The 27,158-nt window shown below is 44.2% G+C and overlaps 1 protein-coding gene across 1 annotated transcript in view; it reads left to right on the plus strand.

Annotated features, from left to right (window-relative positions):
* Positions 1-4,185: 4,185 nt before the first annotated feature.
* The window catches only part of PEX7 (peroxisomal biogenesis factor 7), a 295,842-nt gene continuing 272,869 nt past the window's right edge, over positions 4,186-27,158 (plus strand). The window contains 2 exon segments of the mRNA XM_030198517.1: positions 4,186-4,408; positions 19,777-19,834. Coding sequence (XP_030054377.1) covers positions 4,279-4,408; positions 19,777-19,834 — 188 coding nt within the window. The 5' untranslated portion in view covers positions 4,186-4,278.

Consider the following 27,158-nt stretch of genomic DNA (forward strand, 5'->3'; position numbering starts at 1 on the left):
ACCCAGGCTGCAACCCCAAATGTGGGTTTTGTCACCCCATTTTGGGTCCTGACCCACAGTTTGGCCTATAGTCTTCCTTGTAAGCAGAGCTGCCAAGTGACCCATTCCTGAAGGGAGACTTTTTGGCTGGTTATGGCTTTAAACCAGGGCCCCCGAAAGACTGGGCTGGGCCCGGGGCTGTTAACAAGCACTGATTTCTAGGGCAGTAATAAAAAATTCCTTTAATAAAGGCGACAGTCTGTTCATCATTATAATTAGGCTATGCTGCCTTTAAATGTTTGGAATTTCCAGTGTGGTGATTGCTTCACTAAAAATAGATAGAAATTATGGGGCCTTTTCAGTGCACTAACGGACATTAGCATACACTATGTGCTACTGGCCTATAGGTATAAATAGGACTCAAAGCATTTAGGGCCCTGTTTACTAAGCCGCACTATAGGTGCACTATAATTTTAAGCATGCGGTGTTAGACACACCCATGCTAAAAACACTAGTGCAACATAGTAAACAGGGCCCTTAGTGCATGCTAATGTCCATTAGCATGTGCTAAGCTTTAGTAAAAGGGTCCCTATGTTATTTAACAATGCAGAAAGAGATTTCTTCCCAGGAGGATGTCCAATTGTCAGTGGCATAGGAAGGGGGGTCGGGAGGGGCTCGGGGGGTGCCGGCCCCGCTGGTTCCCTGCTCCCTCTGCCCCGGATCCTGTTCCGGGGCAAAGAGAGCAGGGAACCAGCGGGGCCAACGCAGCTCCGAGTGACGTGCACTCAGGGCGGATCGGTTCTCCCGCAGGTAAGAATGCGGTCTGGGGGGTGGGGTGGGTTTGCGCTCCAGAGGGGGGGGGGGGGTGCGCCGCAGAGGGGGGGGGGGGGTTGCGCCGTGCTGCACCCAGTAACGCTAGAGACACCATAGGAATATGGGTGTCTCAAGCATTAGCATGTGCTAATTTTTAGTGAGTGCTAAAAATGCTAGCGCACTTTAGTAAACAGGGCCCTTAGATGTCCTTGTAATAAATTGTATATCAGGAAAACCAGCCGCAGTTTAAATGTCCATATGAATGAACACAGACACAGTTTGATGTCCACCAAAGGGAGCCCCTTTGGTGGCACACAGTATTTTGTGTAAACACGATTTCAAGGATTTTGAATGGCATGTGATAAGATGTCCCCAAACATTTAGAGGTGGAAATTGGGATCAGCAATGGTGAGATATTTATCCTGTTGGAATTGGTTTTGACGTTTTTGCATCTACCCTACTTTTCACTAATATCCATTTGTTCTTGCACAGCGTAAAAATAAGCAGTTTCCCCTGACCAAGCCAGTAGTGGTGAAACTGTAGGAGTGGACAAGCTAACACTGTATTCGGCCTGCAGCCATCACTAGACTGGCAGGACAACCTCAAGTTCTGTGCATACTACTTATGGACTGACTTTGCTCTTTGCACACAACTTATGGACTTTGCCTTCTTTGTGGCATACTTTATACTTGGGTGTTTACTGAACATATGCATCTTCTTGTATTGTGCCTTAACTATCAACTGTCAGCTCCTGATAGCTAGATAGATAACTGATTGAGACAGGATGCAGATGCATTAGATAAATAGCATAACACACTGTTTATCTTGTGTGGACTTTTTGTATTAACAGGATTTTCTATTTGGACTTTGCATCCACACTTGCACCCTTGCTTTGTACCAAAACCTAAGCTTACATATAATGAGCCTAGACTAAGACCTAAACCTGTGCAGTTTAGACTTTTACTAGCAGTATGCATTTGTTAACCAGCAGCTAGATAACAAGTTGTAGTAGTCAGCAATTTAGGATTGTAGGAAAGGCAGCCAGCTCTGCCAGCGCAGTCTTGTGATTCAGGCATAAAGGCTGTATTGTATAAATGTGCTGGAACACTGCAATAAGTTACATTTCTTGCAAAGTAACAATTTCTATGAAAGCTATGGAACTGACGTAACTTTTCTCTGTGAGAACTACAAAACTACTAATGTATTGCGCATGTGCCTGTACTGCGCATGTGTATGTGAGACGTATGATGCGTTTTATGCGCATGACCAGTAATCTGTATAAGAACGAGTGTCAGATGACGCTCGTGACGCAGTATCCCGAGGCTGATCTCGGTACTGTTCATTGCTAGCAATAAAGCTGCCTCGTTTTCGGAACCATTTGCCTCTTGTCTCCTGATTTACTTAGCCGAAGATTCTGTTACAAAACGGGTCCCCGTAGGAATCTAAAAAGAAAGCAAAAGTGCTTCTCTTTTTTTGCCGTGTAACCAAGAGTTGAAATAAAGGTGTAAACTGAAAATTAAAATTGAAATCACCAAGAAATAATTTATGATAAAAGGTTTTAGTGATTTTGAGCATTATGGAATGATGTTACTGAATAAAGATTAATAAAGCAGGAGGTTTTTGACAGATGATTGGTCTGAATCATAAGGTGCTGTGTTTCTCAAGCTGAGAGATTTTGTTAGTCATATGAATAACTAAAAGCCATAGCAATAACCTTTGATTGCTGAGGCCTTTTTTTCCTCCTTTTTATCATAAGTTTATCATAACTTAAGAAGTTCAACACTAAAAATTGAAGATTAAGGAAGAATAGAAGTATATTCATGGACTATTGCAGAAACTCTTAAAAGAGTAATTGTGAGGTTAGGGTTGATCCCACACAGTTTTTGAAGTTTGAGCGGGGCTGGTTTTTTTTTGTGGGTTAGTTCAAGATATTGCTGCATTTGGGGCATATGCCTTAAACACAGATTGTTTACATTCGTTTATCTAGACCTTACATGCACATGGTATTATTGCTTGTTAAACCCAAAGGCAAACCTAAGTGTGGTTAAACTATTTAGTATAAACTGTGTTGTTTATGACTTTACTTGTTTTGTAATGCTTTGGGTCCTACTGATCTGTACATCTGTTGTATTATTTGGCAGTGGAAATAGTCAGGTGGGCTTATTGGGAGGGAGGAGAGTACAGGAGGGGAAGGGTTCTTAGGGTATGTTGTCTGTAAAAGTTTTTATTGTGCTATGTTGGATGGTTCACAGGGTTTTCTTGTTCTGTATGAAGCTTATCAACCAACATGTTGTGCTTTTAATAAAGATGATTAAAACATGAAAATTAAGTTTTGGATGTGTTTAACCTTGTACCTATGCCCCCTTATCTCTGTCCCTGCCCTCTCTCCCCTCCCCCCTCTGAGTCCTTCACTGTTACAGAGATAGCGATTTGATTTCGTGCTTTGCTGTGTTTTCCTTCACTGTTTGTGTTACAGAGAGAGCGAGGGCGGGGCAGACACTCATGGGGAAACCCCTTCACACTTCCGGCTGGAGGCTTCATAGAACGTTGGTGGTGCCTTTTATATAGAGAGAATATGAGAAGCTTTCACATAAATGTAAAAAGCTGTCCAATAAGTAAAAAAATAAAAATCTTTTGACCTCCACATTTTAAGTCACTGCCTATCCAACTGGAACAGCTTTTGCCATTTTATAGATAGACCAGCATAGGCAGTCCCAGTCCCTTCTTTGGGTTTTTTTTTGAACTTGCAGTTTTTATTGAAATCAAAGCAAAAACCATACAAGCATTCAAGAGCATCCATATCAAACTGTATACAAATCTTTTATTAGCCCTACGGCTAGTCTCTTATTTCTAATAATCTTTTTTGTTTTCAATTGCATTTGCTATTGTTTTAAGTGAGCGGCAAGCTCTGCCTACTGGCTTCAGCCCATGTAATAGGCTAAATAGGCTCACCCTGTCTCCTTGTTCTAACCGATGAAACCAATACTTCCTCTGTGTACATCCGTATGTTGCAAACCGACATATTTAAAATATAAGTGAGATCAAATAAAAATGCTACCAACCATAAAGAACGACAGCATGCATAGAGCAGCTCATAGATCTGCTTGCTTTGTTTTGCGTGAACGGGGATGACGGCTGCGTGGAGAGAGAAAGGGAGATAAACCTAATTGCCTTAAACGTTTTGACGTCATCAGGGCTCCTGTCATCTAACCTTCTTCGTGTTAGATAGGCTCATGCCTTCCCCTGTTCTCAATCTAATCTTGATTCTCAAATTACAAGGCCGCACTGTTGTGACGTTTGCGCAGGTGTCGCGGTGTTGACGACTAATGTAGGGGGGGGTCGAGCTAATGAGATGTGGGTTGGCTCGGGAGAGGCTAGTACGGGGCGTGACGTTAGCGCAAATGTCGCGGTGTGACGACAAACTTAGGGGGACGGGGTGGTGAGGTGTGGGTTGGCTCGGGAGAGGCTAGTACGGGGCGCTGTGACATGGGCGAAGCGCCTGGGGGCGCGCGGGCCTTTCGGCTCCCCGCAGGGCGACACGGGTACGCTGTGGAGTTCTCGCCCTACTTCCCCGCGGGGTTGGCATGCGCTGCAGCGCAGAATTATGGCATCACAGGTGATCGAGAGGGGAAGGGAAGGATCCATCGCACATAGGGCGGGCGGAGCGGCTGTTGTGCTGTACCTGTAATTGCCAGGTTCAGTTGTAACAGCACAGATACTGTTGTAAATAATTCAGTTTCAGTAAAGAAACTAGTTCACATTTTGTGCTTCCAGTTTGCTTGTCAGATAGATCCAGTCTTAGGTTTATTCCATTGTGTTTGGGGATTTATAATCTGATTTTGGTGATGTAATGGACACATTTGACCTAGAAGTCCCCATATGTAAAGGGCGTAAACCTCGAATCCCACTACAGCTCCTTGTGACTTTTGGACAAGTAACTTAATTCTCCATTGTCCCAGGTACAAAATAAGTACTTGTAATGTAAACCACTTTTTCTTTTTTTCCCCTTTTTGTTTTATATATATTACCTGTAAAAGTGGACTAACATGGATGCCACACCATTTTATTCACATTGTAACCACAGAGGCTGTATATCAATTCCCATCCCCCCTAGTACTGGATCATTGTGTCAGGCAATCTGGAGCCAGTTGACAATCCTAGGATCTGTGCATCTTTTTTTCCTTCAGATAGTGGTTCCAGTTGGGTCCCGTAGCTGAAAACCTAATGCTGGCATTAGAAGTAATAAGTGCTGCTGGAGTCGGACTGGCCTGCATGTTAATTAATGTGCACAGAATATTCAGAGGACTCTAGTGCAGGAAACTATGTGTGTGCAAATTGTATTTAAATGTGATGTTAATGAGGTCATTTGGTATTTCCTCCCAATGTTCAGAGAACAGCGCAGAAACAAATGGTGCCCTTAATGCTGGAAATTTACTGCAAACTCAGGGGTGGCATTGAAAGTTTTGAAGAGAGAATTTCTTCAGAATTTCTCACTTTTAAACTGCAGGTTTTGTCGCCTTTCAGAAGAGGAAGGAAGCCCGTGCAGCCTATAAATGCTGATAGTGAGAAACAAATGTGTGCGAGTCAGTAAAACTGAAAGTAAAAACACACACTGGCGCCTGTTTTTCTGCACTAAAATATGAGCCTCGTAAGTGAAAAACAGTTTTTGAAAAGGTTATAGAACAGTGCCTATGTGTGCTTGCACTTCGGTCTTGCTTGGGCATGTGCACAAGAGCTGTGCTTTTCACAAAATTCTTGTGTGCATGTGCCAGGCACTTTCCTCCTCGCTTTCAGTTTCATAGCACACACATAATTAGAGTACCATTTCCTTTGAGCATTGGAGGACAAGGTTTCTGAGCTGTTCTGGTGGTATGGGGTGGGTGCTGTTGGCTTTAGCTCTGGAGTTTTGAAAATCGGCCTCTTGGAGCCACAAGTAGCCAGATAGGCTTTGAGGATCTCAATGATACCACAAATTACTACTTAATACCGATCATAATTGTACAGCAACAATATACTCCCTGACTATTAAATGAATGAATGAATGAATAAATAAAATATGCATGAAGTAGGTTTGGATACGAGTTTCCAATATATATAAACTTCTTATGCATATTTATTATCCTAATCCTGAAAACCCAGCTAATTGGGTGCGTCTCCAAGAGCCAATTGAGACACATTGGCTTAGGGGAGATAAAGATTGAGGGGAAACTGCAAGAAATCAAGAAGGAGTGGAGAGAGAGGAAATATAAACAGTTTAAACTTATAACTAGTACAGAATAAAGAAAATATGGAAACTACATAAATAAACAAATGTCTGCAACTAAGAATTACTTCATCCACCCCAAGGAGGTTAGATTGAGAACAGGAGATGGTACGAGGTTATGTAGCCCATTATATTGGATGAAGCCAGTAGGTGGAGTCACAAGTACACCCAAAAAAATAGTAAATGCTACTGAAAGCAATAGTAAAAGATTATTAGAAATATTGGCATCTTATGCATGGTCCATCTGTAAAAAGTTAAAGGCAGTTCCAGTTGGATAGGCAGTACCTTAAAAGGAGGAGGACAAACAAAAGATTTTATTTTTACTTATTTTACAGCTTTTTAATTTATTTGAAAGCAACCCATATGTAGATATAAATATCATGAAATCAAAACAATATCACTAATACAGCTTCAAAAATTATTGTAGCTGATGGAAACAACACTAATAAATGCTGTATTTTTTGCTCATTTTTATAAAGTAGTACATGGCCAGATTTCAGTGAGGATATCCTGTTTAATGATAGGTTCATCTTAACTGTTCTAATCTGCCTTGGGAAGCCTGGTGTTATAAAGATTGGAAGTAAAATTTAACTCTCCTTTCATTGGGGCACATGGAATCATATCTTCATCTCATCTGTTTTGTACAAATGGATTATTCTGTTTTGAGCATGTTTAAGGGACAAGTGGTTTTCATAAGTCAAAATAATAAAAAAAAATCTTTCATGCAGGTCTCTCATTTGTTTAAACATAACTAAATGGGAGATAAGCCCCTAATGCAGTCCATTGGTTTTCTTATATTTTGTCCTTGTGATGACTATACTGTGCCAAAACTGGAAATAACAGTGAGACAGAATAATAGAATTTAGTAACATCCAAAACTTATTAACATTATAATTGTGTTCACATTTGGGTAATAACTAAGAAAATGCTGTTGAAAACTGACTTGAAGAAGAAATAAATATATATCACAGAACTGGAAAATGTTCACATTGACTGACTCTGGACTTCTGCATGAGGGTAGCTCTGCCCTCATCCTATATAATAAAACGCACCGCCAACATTCTGAAGCCAAGAAAGTGAAGCCTTGAAGCATTCCTGCAACGTTCCGGAACTACGTGTCGTCAATTGAGGAAATGGAACCTTACAGAGCGCACGAATGCTTCAAGGCTTGAAGGCTTCACTTTCTCACACACACACATTCACTCTCTGTCTCTCACACACTCGCTCTCTCACACACAGACTCACACACACACTCTGAGGCATATTTTCAAAGCACTTTGGGAGGCTAAGTTCCATAGGTTTCTATGGAACTTTGGGAGGCTAAGTGCTTTGAAAATATGCCTCTCTGTCTCTCACACTCTCTCTGACACAAACACACACACACACTCGTCTGTCTGTCTCTCACTCATTCTCTCTCACATACGCACTCCATCTCTCACCCACTCTCTCTCTCTGACACAAACACACACACACTCTGTCTCTCACTCACTCATTCTCTCTCTCACACACACACTCCATCTCTCTCACACACTTTTTCTCTCACACCCACTCTCTCTCAAACATACACACTCCGAGGAAAACCTTGCTAGCGCCTGTTTCATTTGTGTCAGAAACGGGCCTGTTTTACTAGTTATTTAATATCTTTCTTAAATAGAAATAATAACCTATATTAAGTACATTTTTATAATATACCACTGCATTCCACAAAACAAAAGGAGCAAGTTCCCACAAACCATCTTTCTCTTTTGATCTAGGAACAGGAAAAAAAAAGATTTTAAGTGCTCCCAGGTTTCAAACTAATTAATGTGGGCTATAACTGCCATAAATAAGTAAATAGATAGATAGAAACTCTGAAAGTTGAGCGCCTGATTCTCATAACATGATATCTACTTTAGTGGCCTTTTACCAGGAGAAAAACAATCTCTGCACGAATATAACATGTGCTAGAGTGTCCCTATAACCGCCCCTCCAAATGTCACACTGATTACGATTTATAATAAATTACTACTCTACTTATAAAAAGTTATTCTGTTATTATACTTCCTCTGTGTACATCTGTATGGTGCACAAGCTGGTATGTTTGAAAATGTAAGTGAGATTAAATAAAAATGCTACTAACAATAAAGAATGTCATGGATGCACAGGCTCATAGGTTTGCTTTCTTTGTTTTGAGTGCACACAAAACAACGGCTGCGCGTGGAAGGAGAAACATAGACTAACCTAAGTAGCTTCAACTTTTTGATGTCATGCCGTCTCCTGTTCTCAATCAAACCTCCTTGATCTACCTTGCCTCTGCCTACTTCCCATGTTGTCACAGGTTTCAATGACATGTTACAAAGCATTTTTCAGTATACGTAGAGCACTGTGAAAACTGTTTAATACATCTGGCCCAAGAGTCTATAGAGGTTTATTTTCAAAGCACTTAGACTTACAAAGTTCCTTAGTAACCTATACGACTTGGTAAGTCTAAGTGCTATGAAAATGAGCTTCATGATCTTTTTTTTTCCCCCTGATGGAAGCTGTTAAAGAAATATGATGTAGTAAAATGGCATGCAACATTTCATGACGACAATGTTGTTATTAACCTAATTAGTTTGTGTTTTTATTGGGCTTTATTACAACAACAACAACAACAACCATTTCTAAAGCGCTACTAGGGTTACGCAGCGCTGTACAATTCAAACATAGAAGGACAGTCCCTGCTCAAAGAGCTTACAATCTAAAAGACAGGAGAACAATCTAAAGACAAGTGAACAATCTAGAGGACGAGTGAACAGTTAATCTGATAGGGTGGATGGATTGGGCTATTTTAAATTTCTCGAGCGGTTAGGCGCCGAAGGCAGCATTGAAGAGGTGAGTTTTAAGCAGAGATTTGAAGATGGGTAGGGAGGGGGCATGGCATATGGGTAAAGGAAGATTATTCCAGGCATAAGGTGAGGCAAGGCAGAATGAGCGGAGCCTGGAGTTGGCAGTGGTGGAGAAGGGTACTGAGAGAAGGGCTTTGTCCTGTGAGAGGAGGTTGCGGGCGGGAACATAGGGGGAGATGAGGGTGGAGAGGTAGTGAGGAGCCGCAGACTGAGTGCATTTGTAGGTAAGGAGGAGGAGCTTGAATTGTATGCGATATCTGATCGGAAGCCAATGAAGTGATTTAAGGAGAGGGGTGATATGAGTATATCGATTTTGGCGGAGTATAAGACGTGCAGCAGCGTTCTGAATGGATTGAAGGGGGGATAGATGGCCGAGTGGGAGGCCGGTGAGGAGTAGGTTGCAGTAATCAAGGCGAGAGGTAATGAGAGCATGGACGAGAGTTCTGGTGGTATGCTCAGAGAGGAAAGGGCGAATTTTGCTGATGTTGAGGAGGAAGAAGCGACAGGTCTTGGCAGTCTGTTGGATATGCGCAGAGAAGGAGAGGGAGGAGTCGAAGATGACGCCTTTATGATGAGATTCATCCAACGTGGTGGTATAGCAGGTACAGCTTGACATAAAACTTAGTTTAGTTAACAGTGTAATAATAGTAAAGTGACCAAGGGGCTCATTTTCAAAGCACTTAGACTTACAAAGTTCCACAGATTTCTATGGAGCTCATTTTCTAAAGAAAAAGTCTAAAAGTGGCATAAAGCAGCATTTGGATGTTTTTCTCACAAACACGTCCAAATCAGTAATTTTGAAACCTATTTTTCAGATGTTTTTCTATGCTGTTCGTCTGCAGTGTGTCCAAATCTCAAGGGGGCGTTGTCAGGGGCATGTTAAGGGCGGGATTTGGGCATTTCTAAGACTTAAAACGTTTTTCAGTCATAATGGAACAAAACAAAAATAAAACTAAGACATTTTGAGTTACACCTGTTTTTTTATAACGAATAAGGCACAAAAAGGTGCCTAAATGACCACTTGACTACTGGAAGGAATCAGGGATGACCCCCTTCCACCCCCAAAAAATGTGAATACAAATATGACTTATCAGCCTCTATGACAGCCTCAGGTGTTATAACCAGGTCTATTAGCAGCATGCAGGTCCCTGGAGTAATGTAGTGGTTGGTGCAGTGCACTATCGAGTGGGGAACCCAGGTTCCTATCTCCCTCTACCTGTTACACTTGTGGTAGAAAATGTGTCCCCTCCTCCCAAAGTCACCAAACCCTACTGTTTCCACATATAGGTGCCCCCTTCACCCATAAGGGCTATTGTAGTACTGTATAGTAGGGGGGCAGTAGGTATTGGGTGGGTTTCAGAGAGCTCAGGGGACAAGATAAGGGAGAAAAGGTGAGATGTGCACCTGGGAGAATTTTTATGAAGTGCACAGAAGTGCACTCTAGGGTGCACCATTGTTCTCCTGGGATGTCTGGGGGACCAGTCTGCTAAAAATGCTGGCTCCTCCTACATTCAGTGGCTTGATTTACTACGTTCTGCACTTATTTGTTTTTTTTTTTTTTTTAAATGGACCAAAAAGAAAATGTCCAAAGCACAAAACCTTGTTTGAAAATAGTATTTTTGAAAAAAAAAAAAAAAATAGACATTTTTCTTTTTTGAAAATGACCTTCTTTCCCATTCAGATTTGAACGTTTTTTGCAAAACATCCAAAGTCGGACTTAGATGTCATATCACAAATGCCCCTTCACATAACTTTGTAAGTCTTAAATGCTTTGAAAATATGCTTCCAAATGTAAGCATAAATACAACCAATGAGGTAAACTTGAGATGGCAAATTGAATCCTAGTTATTAATAAATGATTGTGCTGTAAATAAGGGCAGGCTTATTAAAAAAAAAAAAAAAAATCCAAAAATACCTTGGACATGATGGCAGGTAAGGTGCCTAAGGCCAGTGTAGTTTGTACAGTTTTATTCTTTTTTATTCTTGCTGCAAATCTATAGACTTTAGTTGATGTTTGGTTTTCCTTTCATTTTTTGCAACTAGTTTTAATTTTTAGATTTGATACAAATCTAAAAGTGGTAAAGACAAAGAAATATCACAAAATGTAAAATATGCATACAGTTCAATATGCATATTGAACTGGAGGAGTGGCCTAATGGTTAGGGTGGTGGACTTTGGTCCTGGGGAACTGAGTTCAATTCCCGGCACAGGCAGCTCCTTGTGACTCTGGGCAAGTCACTTAACCCTCCATTGCCCGCTGCATTGAGCCTGCCATGAGTGGGAAAGCGCAGGGTACAAATATAATTAAAATAAAAAGCTGCAGAGAGGCATTAGATGGGTTTACCCCAGCTTTCTTAAATGTCATCGTTGGTTTTGGCTATTCCATGGATTCATCTTCTTTTAACCACCTCTTCTTGGTACTTGCCTATCTGCTGTGTGATGAACTTCTCTGACTTTTACTAGAATGTGATTATATCTGCTTTTGTTTCTCAGTTTGAAGCCTTGAAACTGCAGCTCACTTAACGCACAATTCCATGTTCAGTAGCACATCTTTTTACTCTATAGCAACGTTTTTCAACCGGTGTGCAGTGCCGCAGCTGCTTCCCAGGTGTGCTGAGGGATTTTTCTGCCACTCTTGTCCCTTCCCCAGTCAGTGACCTGGAATTATAAGATCTCTTCTGTAGCGATTGGCAGCAGCGGGCAGCGATTCAGACAGTCTACTAGCGCCAAAGCCCAAGTCTTCTCTTGAATATAACTTCCCACTTCTGCATAGGCAAGAAGTGTCAAAGAGAGAGCTGGAGTTCGTGCAGCTAGGCTGTTTGAATCGCTGTCAGCTGCTACTGCTGCTGCCACCGTTGACCACTCCCATTGACTACTATAGGAAAATAGATAAGGGAAAAGCAGACAAGCTAAGTTCCCCAATTTGTGTACCCAGGTACAACGAGGAAGATAATGGAACCTTCGTAGTAAATTTAATTTGGCCATACATTGTTAACTGACTCAATTATAGTGAATCCTTAGGTTTGATGTATGTGTTCCTGTGGCAGATTGTGTGATACGCAGATTGTGTTCTTTTGGTATGATCTCATTACTTTGTCATTACGGGGGTAGTTTTATAAACTTGTTCCTGGTGGGAGTCATAAAGGAGTTTAGGCCTACAGACTGGTTGCAGTGAAGGGATGTGATCACTACCAGCGTGTGTGTGTGTAGGGGGGAAGGGGTATTCTCTTTAAAATTGTTATTTTTGAATACATGTTATTTGCGGCTAATTTTGATACCTTTGAAGTCTGTATTGTTGCCCTTTTGCCAACTTATCTTCAATAAAAATATTCAACTGTAAAGATAACATAACAATTAAAAATTTAATTATTGAACTTTAAACAATCTTAATACTGGTTTGTTAAATGATAATATATATATTCTTTAAAAAGCTGATGGTGTTCTTTGACAATTTTTGCACCTTGTCAGTGTGCCCTTGAGATGAAAAAGGTTGAAATCTCTGCTCTGTAAATTAGTATTTACTTTCTCTGCTTGGGATATTTTCTGGCTTTACTGATGTTTGTAACAACCCCTCATTTCCTAGTATAACCTGGTCAGTGAGCTGACCTGAGTAGTAATCACAGTGCCAAAAATAATATGCTCTGTGGTGAACACAAGCTCAGAGATTACTAAGCATAATTATTGGGGCTCTTACTATTAGAAATAGAATACCAGTAGATTAGAACGAATCTGAATGTAACAGCATTTTAGGAGATATTTTCTAAGTAGCAAAATCTAGTTGATTTCTGTAGCTTTTTGTCACCCCAGTTGTTAAAGATAAGTTTAGACCTTGGGTTACCATCGTCTTATCACCGTTTCCCAACTGCTGCTCTTGGAAAAGTTTATTGAAAGATTTGTATATAAACAGTTTAGGGTTCAAACCCTTTCTCAACATATTCTAACAGTTGTTAGAATTTGTTGAGAAAGGGCCAGGTTTGAACCCTAAACAATCTGGCTTTTGGAAGGGACTCAATCACATTTATTTTTGAAAGAGAAGGACGCCCATCTTCCGACACAAATTCCGACACGGATCCCTTGGTTCATTAATCTCATCCCATGGCTTTTCCTACCATCTCTATGCTGATGACTCCCAAATCTACCTTTCTAACCCTGATATCTCACCTTGCATCCAAACCAAAGTTTCAGCATGCTTGTCTGACATTGCTGTCTGGATGTCTCAACGCCACCTGAAATTAAATATGACCAAAACCGAGCTTCTCATTTTCCCCCCCAAACCCACCTCCCTGCTCCCTCCGTTTTCTATTTCTGTTGATGGCTCATTCTCCCTGTCTCCTCAGCTCGAAACCTTGGGGTCATCTTTGACTCTTCTCTCTCCTTCTCTGCTCATATCCAGCAGATTGCCAAGACCTGTCGTTTCTTTCTTTACAACATCTGTAAAATCCGCCCCTTTCTTTCCGAGCACTCTACCAAAACCCTCATCCACACCCTTGTCACCTCTCGTTTAGACTACTGCAATCTGCTTCTTGCTGGCCTCCCACTTAGTCACCTCTCCCCTCTCCAGTCAGTTCAAAACTCTGCTGCCCGTCTCGTCTTCCGCCAGGGTCGCTTTACTCATACTACCCCTCTCCTCAAGACCCTTCACTGGCTCCCTATCCGTTTTCGCATCCTGTTCAAACTTCTTCTACTAACCTATAAATGTACTCACTCTGCTGCTCCCCAGTATCTCTCCACACTCGTCCTTCCCTACACCCCTTCCCGTGCACTCCGCTCCATGGATAAATCCTTCTTATCTGTTCCCTTCTCCAGTACTGCCAACTCCAGACTTCGTTCCTTCTGTCTCGCTGCACCCTACGCCTGGAATAAACTTCCTGAGCCCCTACGTCTTGCCCCATCCTTGGCCACCTTTAAATCTAGACTGAAAGCCCACCTCTTTAACATTGCTTTTGACTCGTAACCACTTGTAACCACTCGCCTCCACCTACCCTCCTCTCTTCCTTCCCGTTCACATTAATTGATTTGATTTGCTTACTTTATTTATTTTTTGTCTATTAGATTGTAAGCTCTTTGAGCAGGGACTGTCTTTCTTCTATGTTTGTGCAGTGCTGCATACGCCTTGTAGCGCTATAGAAATGCTAAATAGTAGTAGTAGTAGTAGTTCTTCTCACAGGGTCACCTGAATTGGTATAATCGAAAGCCGATTTTGGGCGTCCCGAACTGCTTTCCTCGTGGGGACGACCAAAGTTCCCGTGGGCATGTTGGAGGCATAGCGAAGGTGGGACTTGGGCGTGCCTAACACATGGGCGTCCTCGACCCATAATGGAAAAAAATGGCGTCCCTGACAAGCATTTAGACGACTTTACCTGGTCTTGTTTTTCTTATGACCAAGGCACAAAAAGGTGCCCGAACTGACCAGATGACCACCGGAGAGAATCGGGGATCACCTCCCCTTACACTTCCAGTGGTCACTAACCCCCTCCCACCCTCAAAAAATATCTTTCAAAATATTTTGTGCCAGCCTCTATGCCAGCCTCAAATGTCATAATCAGGTCCATCACAGCAGTATGCAGGTCCCTGGAGCAGTTTTAGTGGATGCAGTGCACTTCAGGCAGGCAGACCCAGGCCCATCCCCCCCCCCCACCTGTTAGGTTTGTGGTGGTAAATTTGAGCCCTCCAAAACAAATCCACTGTATCCACATGTAGGTGCCCCCCTTCACCCGTACGGGCTATGGTAGTGGTGTATAGTTGTGGGTAGTGGGTTTGGGGGGGCTCAGCACACAAGGTAAGGGAGCTATGTACCTGGCAACATTTTATGAAGTCCACTGCAGTGCCCCCTAGGGTGCCCTGTTGGTGTCCTGGCATGTCAGGGGGACCAGTGCATTTGGTCGTTTCTGAGATGGGCGTCCTTGGTTTCCATTATCTCCGAAAATCAGGAACGACAAGTCTAGGGATGACCATCTCTAAGGACGATCTAAATTTCAAGATTTGGGGATCCCCGACCGTATTATCGAAACGAAAGATGGGTGTCCATCTTGTTTCGATAATACGGGTTTCCCCGCCCCTTCACCGGGATGTTTTGTGAGGACGTCCTCAGCAAAACTTGGCCGTCCCCTTCGATTATGCCCCTCAATATGTCCCATTATTATGTACATCTTAGCTTTCATGAAGGACATCAAGTTTTGTTGGCTTGTTTGGATCTTAGTGCTGTGTTTGATACAGTTGATCATATTATTTAGTTTGGGTCTGACAGGAAAACACATGCTTGAATGAGCTCTTATTTGTCATTTTGGATTCAGAAAATTGTTTGGGAAGATTGAGAATAAAATATGGTTCCTTCACAGTGTGGTTTACCTCAGGGGTCTGTACTTTCCCCGTTGTTATTTAATTTGCATATTAGTTCTTTTGATTCTTTAATTGAATTTTATGATATCCTGCACTCTCTTTCTGCAGGTTATATTCAGCTTTGGGTGGAAGTGAATAATCTTGTTTACATAAGCCGTCTTTGTATCAGTATCCAGTTGATTTTTTGCATATGGATCCCACTTCCAGTTCTAACTGAGCTTTATTATGGGCCCTGTTTACTAATTTGTGCTAGCGTTTTTAGCATGTGCTAACTGTGTAAATGCCCATAGAAATATGGGCATCTACACAGTTATAGCACGCGCTAAAAATGCTAACACGCCTCTAACGCAGCTTAGTAAATAGGGCCCTATGTTCCTAATACTATTAAGAGAACTACAGAAACTGTAAGTGGTGACCCATTAGAAGCTAGTCTGACAACTATTCTTGAGACATTGGTTCAAGAATCCACATACAGAGGAACCCCTGTGGTATTCTTTTTGAACATATCTGATTGAGATATGTTTTTTTTGTCAGGCTTTTTAAAGGAACATTTGATTCCTTTTCATGTTGAAGGAATTTATGTACAGTACAGTCTCGATTATCCGGCCTTCGCTAATCCCACCATCCAGCATATCCAACAGGCCTCCTCCGGTGATATCACATTGCCATTAAGAAGCACGTCTTCTCTTTCCGTTTTCTGGCGTAGCAGAGAGGGAAGTTTTGCACCTGAGACGTTCAGTTTCGAGCCTGGTACCTGCGTGAACCATGAAACAGTAAAGTTGTGAGGCGGGATCAAGCTTTTATTGTGCAGTTAGTTTTAACTCTCTTTTTCTGCAATATTTGTAATTTCAGTAGATATGTAATATTACTGTACTACAGTACAGTATTTTTATTCATCCCCTTGAGGTCTGTAGAAGATCACTTCTGAAATGGCTTGTCTAAAGAAGAAAAATGTTGATTTGTTTCTAGAGAATTGACAAGGGTGAATCCATCCAAAAAAGTGCAACAGAACTAGGAGTGGGGAGAGTAACAGTTGTTGACTGGAAAAAGGCAACACAGTGAACTGGAGAAACGGGCCTCAAATTGTGCCACATCGTTTTCGTTGGACAGTAGAAAAACTATGAATATGAGATGGTGAGCAAAGCCTTATTCCTGTGGTTCATAGAGCAAAGAAACAAGGGTGTACCTATATCAGGGCCTATATTGCAAGAGTAAGCCCTGTTTTTTCAAAAGGAATTCAATGAAGGTGACCCTAATTTCACTGCTAGTATCGGGTGGCTTGATCATTGGAAGAAAAGATATGGAATAAATCAGTTCTACATTGCTGAGGAAAAGCTGTCAGCAAACTCTGAGGAATTTGTCACATTCAAAGCAAGTTTTAATCGTCTCCTTAAAAAGGAAGGCGTATCAAGGGACCAGATATAGAACTGTGATAAAACTGGGTTAAGCTTTAAAATGTTGTCATCAAGAATTCTTGCATCACGGCTTGAGGCCTCAGCTCTAGGTTATAAATGGCCTGTAGCAATGTAATTAGTAAACATAAATTACCACTGACTTTCAGTGGAAAATTGAAATATCCTAGGGCCTTCAAAAACATGGTTCCCGCTTTACTTCTGGTGAGCTACAGTTCCATCAGAAATAAACTTCTTGAAAATGATAAACCTGTCTAGGAAAACAATCCTCTTGGATAATGTACCATCTCATTCTGACATGGACAAACTGAAAAGTGCCGACATGAGTGTGCTTTCTGTCTCCCAAAGTCATATCATTGTCAGCCAATGGACCCAGGGTGTACTGGAAACCTTAAAGAAAAAATATCACTGTAAGCTTCTTACAATGCTTGTTTGTGCACTGGATAAAGGGAGAATAATGAATGAAGTTCTAAAGAAAGTGAATATCAAAGATGTTATCTACTGGATCGCTCAGTCATGGGTTGAAATCAAACCTACAACCCTAGAAAAATCATGGAGAAAGTTAATTCCTGAGAATGAAAGTGAACAAGGACATGACACTGAACACAGAGCAGCTGAGAAAGATTTCCTTCCTTTGTAATAAGAAATACCAGGCGGTGAGAATGCTTGTGAAGATGGCAGACAATCAAGAAGAGCTAACTGTCAATGATGTGATTGCTCTGGTGAACGGGAGTGGAGATGAAGACACCTCGAATGAGGCTGAACTTAGAATTGTAAAAGTCAATCGTAGTGAAGGTGTCAAGGCAATTGAGGCTGCACTGGCATATGTGGAACAACTACTACTACTACTGCTATTTATCATTTCTATAGCGCTACAAGGCATACGCAGCGCTGTACACCAGACAACAAGAGGAAGTGACAGATACTGATGTTACTGAGATGCAGGCATGACCTTGCAGCGAGGAAGAGAATTAAAATGGGAAAGCAAACATTAAACACAAAATTTTACAAAACAGCTTTATAATTTATATTTACCAGTTGCATTGCTACTAGGTGTACAGTAGAGTATGTAGTCTTTCTGATTGTTTTTTACAGTTCTATATTTGTCTTATTTTACGGTATGGTACAGTGATTACAGTACAGTATGTTTTAGCGCTCCAGTCATATTGCAGATTGTGCTATAGTGCTTTTAATTATTTTTGAAAATTGGGAACGCTGTGCCTTTGTTGATGCATTTTAAGGAGTTCTCATTGTTTTCCCTATTATCTGACTTTTCACTTATCTGACATGGGGCTGGTCCCATTTATGTCAGATAATCGAGAGACTACTGTATAGCCAGATATATCACCTAAGACTCAAGAAACTCATAGAGAGCTTCTTAAATTATGTACTGGAGCCTTGGTTATAGGGACAATTTATGTTTTTTTCTAAGAATTGTAGGAGATGTTTGTTTACTTTTTAAAGCAAGGATTATGTGTTTTATGATCCTGCACATTTGGGGGAATTTCTCAGAGCGCAGGAACAGCTTGTAAATAAATAGTCTGAATAGTCAGTAGGATTTCAATGCCATAATTGTTTGGGTTATATAGTTGTATTGGGGCATGTAATGCAACAGTTACATAGTAACATAGTAGATGATGGCAGAAAAAGACCTGCACGGTCCATCTAGTCTGCCCACGATAAACTCATGTGTATACCTTACCTTGATTTGTACCTGTCTTTTTCAGGGCACAGACCGTATAAGTCTGTGCAGCAGTATTTCCCGCCTCCCAACCACCAACCCCTCTTCCCCCCGCCACCCAATTTCAGCTAAGCTTCTGTGGATCCATTCCTTCTGCACAGGATTCCTTTATGCCTGTCCCACGCATGCTTGAATTCCGTTACCGTTTTCATCTCCACCAGTTAATCTGTTTAATCTGTTTAATGTTCCTTTATTACATTTCTTATGATTTGTTCTTCTTCTTCTTCCCAATGTTACCTTGTTTTCCTTAGAATAAGAAGAAGAGATAGTTGTTAATTCTTGAACATTATTTTTCCGTTTTCTTGTATTTTCTGAAGGGATAGTGTATTTGGTTTTCGTTTATTGTAAATGAAAAAAATATTCAATAAATGTAAAGTTAAAAAAATAAAGCTGGTTAAAACAATCCCAATAAATATATACATATATCTTTGGAGCTCAAGCAAAATAGTTTCCCATGACTGCTTGGACTGCTCAAGGTTTATGACTGGATTCTGCACTTCAGAGCTTTTGCCTGGGTTGATCAGTGTCCCGCGCACTTTGCGGCCCTTTTACTAAGCAGTGGTAAGCCCACCGCAGGCTTAATGCATAGCAATCCGGAACTACCACCGGCCCAACATGGGCGCTGGTGATAGTTCCACCTCCAGCACACGGCATTTCTAGTGCTAAGAAACTAGGTTCCTATTTTTTACTGCAGAAGTTACCTGGTGGTAATCGCGCTGATGGGTTACCGCGAGAGCCATTGAGGTGGCGGTATGTGCTCCCCCCTCCCCGCATAGCCACATGGTAAGTGCAGTTTTACCGCATTGCCATTTCTTTTTTTCGGCCTTTTTACCCACTGCGGTAAAAAGGGCCTTGGCATGCGGTAAAAACAGCCACTGCCGCTAATGCAGGGTCCCTTTTACTGCAGCTTAATAAAAGGACCCCTTTATGAATAATGTGCATTACCCCTTGACAGCACAGTTCTTCAGATATTAAGAATTCTGATTAACCTCTCAATCTTTGAATTTTAGAAGTGGGTATTGGTACCGAAACATTTCAATTTTAATAATATTTTAGAACCAGTTCCTTGATTTTTGCTAGTGTTTCAGCACCACATTAAATTTCATTTTTTATAGATTGTTATAAATGTTGTGTGCTTTTATCTGTTGTGTTAATACATTGCTGCAGTGCTTTGCTTTACTTGCTCGGTATTATATGAGATTATTGTACGGTATTATATGAGATTATTGTACTGAATGTCTGTCTCTACCGCACAGTATATATTTTTTCCTGCCATTTTCTTCCTTTCTCTCCTCTGCTTGGTATGTACATTATTAATAATTATAGTTTAGATTTTTATGGCTTTCTTTGTTTTTGCTTTAGGTTGTGGAGTACTCCTAGTTCTGGAACAAAGTGAGGCTGGAATCCGTCTAATTACAAGGTAACATAGATTTCATAATACTCGTAGGTAATGTAAAGGAGATTGTGCATAATGTATGGCTGATACTGAGCAGAGATTGCAAAACAAGAACAAAAGCATTGCCATACTGGGACAGACCAAAGGTCCATCATGCCCAGTATCCTGTTTCCGACAGTGGCCAATCCAGGTCACAAGTACCTGGCAGTTACCCTGGCCAGTTAAGTGCTGAATATCAGCACATAACTGACCAAGTGCTGACTCCTTCCCTGGTAACATCTAATTATAAAGTTGGAGCAAAATCTCAAGGCGGGGCTATCAGTAAACCAGTGAAAATCACTGAACGCCAAACAGAACTTAACCCAAAGCACTGACACATCAGCGGCGACTCATTTCACATGAGCTTCACACTCATGGCTCACCTAGCCTCTTCATTGAGTCAGTAAAGTGCTTTGGTTTGCTCATACAAATAACTTTTATAACCATACTTTATTTGAGAAAGTCACCAGACTTAAATATATTATTGTGGTAGTAAAGAGCACTTATCTTAAATTACAGACTGACCTCTTGGTCTTTACTATTCATGGTCAATCTGTAATTTAAGATAAGTGCTCTTTACTTATAAAAGTTATTTATGAGAGAAACCAAAGCATGTTACTGACCCAGTGAAAAGGCTAGGTGAGCCATGAGCGTGAGGCTCATGTGAACCAAGTTGCCGCTGAAGTGTCAGTTCTTTGGGGTAAGTTTTGTTTGGCATTGGGTGATTTTCTCTGACTCCTCCCCTGTAACACCCCCACAATAGCCAGTTTTCACTTAGACGCTGACCACTAATTTTCAGCTGCCGTAACTGGTTATATGCTGCTAAAAATTAGTGGATAGCCCTGAACAAGCGATTTTAACCGTCAGCAGCTGCTTCTGGACAGTTAAATCATCATTTCCATATCATCAAGCTGATCAATCCATAGACTGGTGGGTTGTGTCCATCTACCAGCAGGTGGAGATAGAGAGCAAACTTTTGCCTCCCTATATGTGGTCATGTGCTGCCGGAAACTCCTCAGTATGTTCTCTATCTCAGCAGGTGGTGGTCACACACAGCAGCAGCTCTGGCTAGGCCTCCAAGCCTAATCCTTAGGTTTTGTTGAGGCCTGGGGTTGAGGGCTCTTTTGAGCAAGTGCAAACCTGGTGGTGCCAGGTCCCTCCTTTTCTCCCCCCTCCCGCTGGCTCCGTTTAAAAAAAAAAAAAAAAAATATTTTTAAACGTCTTTAAAGGCGTTTAATTCGACGTTTCTTTAAACGTTCATTGCAGCTACTCACTGGGACACCAGTTCGTTACAGCTCGGAGCGGCAAGCAGGTAATTTTACCTTTTTATAGCGGGCAGGGGGTTCCCCGATTCTTCTCCTCGTGGCAATGGCGTCGGAGGGCGAGGGCGCAAAGGGTCGCTCCCCGGATCGCTGGAGCGCTTCTAGAGGGGATGCGGGGGTTTTACAACCGGATTCGCCCTTGATGGGTGATAGTTTAGTGACCGATGAATGTCCCGGTCGTTCCTCCGGCGTGGCGGTTTTTTCCCGCCATAAACGCCCATCCCCCGCTCCTCGCCTCCGCCATCTTGGCCGGCCACGCGGCTCGGACGGCTTCTTCGGGGCCGCCCTTGAGGTTGGAGACATTAATGCCATGAACGCCCTTAATTTGGGCGACGGCACAAAAGCGGCTAAAGTTAAGCGCCGTTCTTCCCGCGCGGCTCCTTCACGGAGTTTCGCGCCGGACGCCATTTTGGATGCGCAGCATGTCTCTCCCCCGCTATTGCGAGCGCCGGTTGAGAGTGCGTCTAGGGCTGTTGCCCAGGCTGCGGATGTGCACAGTCTGGGGGGTTTCTCCCCTGAGTTTGTTTTGCTGCTGCATCAGGCTTTCCTCATGCAAAACGCTGCCCCTGCTCCCTCTTCTGATAAAGAGGTTGAGGTTCCCAGAGGTAAACGCCCTCGGGTTGATTTCCAGGCCTTGGAGGACTTTTGTCTCCTCCGATGTAGATGAGGGCAGCGTGTCTGAGGTCTCCCAACGATCCTTTGCGGATTCCTTGGAGGAGATAGATCCCCGCTCGGATGGAGCGGATGACCCCTCTGCAGCGCGGCTTTTTAGCCCAGAGGATTTGCCCAACCTGTTGTTACAGGCCATGGACACTTTGAAGATTTCCTCTCCGGAGGACGTCTCTCCCTCAGCCCCTGTTGGCTCTGCCATTATGCTGGGGACGAAGCGCCCGCCTAGAACCTTCCACGTGCATGATGCCATGCACACCTTAATTGCGGCTCAATGGGATGTCCCGGAAACGAGCCTTAAAGTGGCTAGGGCTATGTCCCGCCTCTATCCTTTGGCTGTGAGTGAACGTGAGGCCTATCTGTGGCCTACCGTGGATTCTTTAATCACTGCGGTGACTAAGAAAACGGCGTTGCCGGTGGAAGGTGGCACGGCCCTAAAGGACGCCCAAGACAGAAGATTGGAGGCGGCCTTAAGGTCGTCCTTGGAGGCAGCTGCTTTAAGTTTGCAGGCCTCAGTTTGCGGCTCCTATGTGGCCAGGGCGTGCCGGACTATGGTGCAGCGGGCTTCCCCCTCGGATCATTCCTTGAGGGCTGATTGGCCGGCCCTGGAATCGGGCTTAGCCTATTTGGCAGACTTGCTGTATGATGTCTGGAGAGCCTCAGCTAAATGCATGGCTCAGACAGTCTCTGCGCGGCGGTGGCTTTGGCTGAAACATTGGTCTGCTGACTACGCCTCTAAATCCCGCCTGGCTAGATTGCCTTTTAAAGGCAAGCTGCTCTTTGGGGTCGAGCTGGACAAAATCGTGACCGATCTCGGCACGTCTAAGGGCAAGAAATTACCAGAGGTCAGGGCTCGGGTTAGTACTCGTCCCGATACCTCCATACCACCCGGGCAAGTCGGGTTCCTCTGCCCCCTCTTCCTTCAAGAGGAATTTCTCCCCCAAGCAGCATTCCTTTCGCAGAGACCGCCGTCCCGGAGGTGCTCCCTCCGGTCCTCCCCCAGGGTCTCGTACCCAATGACGGGGCCTTGGTCCACGCCCCAGTGCAGATTGGAGGACGGCTGTCCTCGTTTCTGGGCGAGTGGACCACTATAACTTCAGACGCGTGGGTGCTGGAAGTCATCAGAGACGGCTACAAGCTAGAGTTCTGCCAACCCTTAAGAGACGGGTTTGTACTCTCTCCCTGCAAGTCTCCGGTCAAGCTGTGGTAGTGCAGCAGACCTTGGACAACCTGATCCGCCTGGGTGCGGTCGTTCCGGTGCCAAAAAATCAGATTGGCAAGGGACGTTACTCCATTTCCTTTGTGGTTCCAAAGAAAGGAGGTTCTGTCCGGCCTATCCTCGACCTCAAAGGGGTCAATCGGGCCTGGAAAGTGAGGCACTTTCGCATGGAGACTCTCCGCTCTGTTATAGCGGCAGTGAAGGCAGGAGAGTTCTTGGCTTCCTTGGACATCAAGGAAGCGTACCTGCATATTCCCATCTGGCCTCCTCTCCAACGCTTTCTGTGTTTTACAGTCCTGAGACGACACTTCCAGTTCAGAGCCCTCCCTTTCGGGTTGGCTACTGCTCCGCGGACCTTTTCCAAAGTAATGGGGGTCATAGCGGCCTTCCTGCTAAAGGAAGGAGTACAAGTCCATCCTTATCTGGACGACTGGTTGATCCGAGCCCCCTCTTATGCAGAGTGCGGCAAAGCTATGGACCGGGTAGTTGCTCTTTTGAGCTCCCTGGGATGGATCATCAACTGGAAGAAGACCCAGCTGCGCCCGACTCAGTCCCTGGTGTATCTGGGAGTTCGATTCGACACCCAAGTGAGCAGAGTGTTCCTGCCAGACAATCGGATTGTCAAGCTTCAGGCTCAGGTGGACTAGTTCCTAGTAGCCTCTCCTATTCGGGCTTGGGACTACGTGCAGCTGTTGGGCTCTATGACGGCCACGATGGAAGTAGTGCCCTGGGCCAGGGCTCATATGAGACCACTACAGCTATCTCTGCTGCTGCGCTGGACTCCGATGTCGGAGGATTATGCTGTGCGCCTTCCCGTGGACCCAGCAGTGCGCAAGGCGCTGAGCTGGTGGACGCAGACAGACAAGTTGTCTGCAGGATTGCCTCTGGTGACCCCGGAGTGGATTGTCGTCACGACAGACGCCTCTTTGATGGGCTGGGGAGCCCACTGCTTGGGAAGGACAGCGCAGGGGCTCTAGTCTCCTGCAGAGGCAAGTGGTCTATCAACCTCCTGGAACTCAGAGCCATTCGGTTGGTGTTATTGGAGTTCATCCCGGTACTGGTGTTGAAGCCTGTACGGGTCCTGTCGGACAATGCCATGGCTGTGGCCTATATCAACCGCCAGGGAGGTACCAGAGCGCCCCTCTAGCCAAGGAGGCTATGAGTCTTTGCCAGTGGGCGGAAGCGAACCTGGAGCAGCTTTCAGCGGCCCACATTGCCGGAGTCATGAATGTCAAGGCGGACTTTCTCAGTCGCCATACCTTGGAGCCCGGAGAGTGGCAACTATCTGCTCAGGCGTTCTTGGACATCACGAAGCGCTGGGGCCAGCCGAGCCTAGATCTGATGGCGTCATCGGCCAATGGCCAAGTGCCGCGCTTTTTCAGCAGAGGACGGGACCCTCGATCCCTGGGAGTAGATGCTCTTCTCCAACAGTGGCCGACACAAGAGCTCCTCTATGTGTTCCCGCCCTGGCCCATGTTGGGCAGGGTGCTAGACCGGGTGGCAAAGCATCCCGGCAGGGTAATCCTGGTGGGTCCGGATTGGCCCAGACGTCCCTGGTATGCGGACTTGTTCAGGCTCTCAGTCGACGATCCTCTGCGGCTGTCAGTGGAGCAGGGCCTGTTACATCAGGGTCCCGTGGTGATGGAGGATCCCTCTCCCTTTGGTCTTACGGCCTGGCTATTGAGCGGCAGCGTCTGAGGAAGAAGGGCTTCTCAGACAAGGTCATCGCCACTATGCTGAGAGCGAGGAAGCGCTCTACTTCTACTGCTTACGCCAGGGTTTGGCGTATCTTTGCAGCATGGTGTGAAGCAGGCTCACTTTCTCCCTTCACTGCTCCAATTTCTTCAGTGTTGGCGTTCCTGCAAGAAGGTCTGGAGAAAGGCCTGTCGCTCAGTTCCCTTAAAGTCCAGGTAGCGGCTCTGGCTTGCTTCAGGGGCCGCCTGAAGGGTGCTTCCCTGGCTTCGCAGCCAGATGTGGTGCGCTTTCTCAAGGGAGTTAATCACCTGCGCCCTCCTCTGCACTCAGTGGTGCCTGCGTGGAATCTCAACCTGGTGCTAAGAGCATTGCAGAAGCCGCCTTTGGAACCCTTGTCGAGGGCATCTCTGAAAGACCTGACGTTGAAAGCAGTCTTTTTGGTGGCTATCACTTCAGACAGAAGAGTTTCCGAGCTCCAGGCGCTCTCATGTCGAGAGCCTTTTCTGCAGTTCACTGAGGCAGGAGTGACTATTCGCACAGTGCCTTCCTTCCTGCCCAAGATTGGTTCTCGCTTCCATGTGAATCAGCAGCTCGGTCTCCCTTCCTTTCGTAGGGAGGACTACCCAGAGGAGTACTCCGCTCTTGAATATCTGGATGTGAGACGAGTCATCATCAGATACTTGGAAGTGACCAATGATTTCCGGAAATCGGATCATCTGTTTGTCCTGTTTGCAGGTCCTCGTAAGGGTCTGCAGGCTGCTAAGCCTACAGTGGCAAGATGGGTCCAGGAAGCCATTGCAGCGGCTTATGTGGCCGCGGGGAAGGTGCCGCCTATCCAGCTGAAGGCTCACTCCACGAGAGCTCAGGCGGCCTCGATGGCAGAGGCCGGATCCGTCTCCTTGGAAGAGATATGCAAGGCGGCAACGTGGGCTTCGGCTCATACATTCTCCAAGCATTACCGTTTGACTGTGGCTGCACGGGCGGAGGCCCGGTTTGGAGCTTCAGTGTTGAGGTCAGGGATTTCTATGTCCCGCCCTGGGTGAGTACTGCTTCGGTACATCCCACCAGTCTATGGATTGATCAGCTTGATGATATGGAAGGTAAAATTATGTATAATCATACCTGATAATTTTCTTTCCATTAATCATAGCTGATCAATCCATAGCCCCTCCCAGATATCTGTACTGTTTATATTCTGGTTGAATTTTAGGTTCAAGTTTAGCCTTCAGTTACTTCAGGAGGACTTCGTGTTCAAGTTCTTCTTTCACTTGGATTCTTCAAGAGTTGAGACGACTTTGTGTTACAGTGAGCTGCTGCATTCCTCTCCCCTCCGTTTTACGGGGCTGGATTGAGACATAAATTCTGCCGGCACTCCCTCCCGCTTCGTGCGGCTGTAGGGCAGCTTTGTACCCCTCCCGCTTCGGCGGTGCTAGGGTCAGTCAGCTCCTCCCGCGGTTGCGGTTGCAGGATAAGCCAGATCCCCCCGCATCGGCGGGTGTGGTGTCCCTCCCCCGCTCCGCGGGGATGAGCTGGACGGATTCCCCTCCCCCACTTGTGTGGGGATGAGCTGGGTTAATTCCCCTCCCCCGTTTCGGCGGTGGTGAGCTGGGCAGAGTGTCCCTTCGTGGGTGTAATTCTCTAAGTGCTGAGTCCTGCGGATGGAGCTTTGATATCGACATACTGAGGAGTTTCCGGCAGCACATGACCACATATAGGGAGGCAAAAGTTTGCTCTCTATCTCCACCTGCTGGTAGATGGACACAACCCACCAGTCTATGGATTGATCAGCTATGATTAATGGAAAGAAAATTATCAGGTATGATTATACATAATTTTACCTTTGAATATCGATAAGAGTGTGTTTTATGAAGGTAACATAGATGTCTATAAGGCATATTTTCAAAGCACTTTGGGAGGCTAAGTTTCATAGGTTTCTATGGAACTTTGGGAGGCTAAGTGCTTTGAAAATAAGCCTCTATCAGGCTCATTTTCAAAGCACTTAGCCTCCCAAAGTTCCATAGAAACCTATGGAACTTAGCCTCCCAAAGTGCTTTGAAAATATGCCTCTATGTGTCTTTATCAAATAGGCTCCTGCAGTGATGCCCAGTAGTACACAAAATTCACACCTGTTCAAAAGAATGTGTAAATGTGTTTGAAAAAGTACTTCAAGAAACTCCTGATGAAATTAAAATGTTTTGGGATAGGAGACAATATGCTGTTTGGATCGGGAACTGATTTTAAAGAAAACAAGAGAGTAGGGCTAAATGGTTAATTATCTCAATGGAGAAAGATGGATAGCAGAGTGGGTCATAGCACACCCTGGTATCTGTGCTGGGTCTAGTGCTTTTTAACATATGTATATATATTTTTTAATTTTAAAGAAATCTTTATTCAATGAAACTGC

Source organism: Microcaecilia unicolor, chromosome 3 (genome assembly GCF_901765095.1).
Source record: "Microcaecilia unicolor chromosome 3, aMicUni1.1, whole genome shotgun sequence".
Lineage (NCBI taxonomy): Eukaryota > Metazoa > Chordata > Amphibia > Gymnophiona > Siphonopidae > Microcaecilia > Microcaecilia unicolor.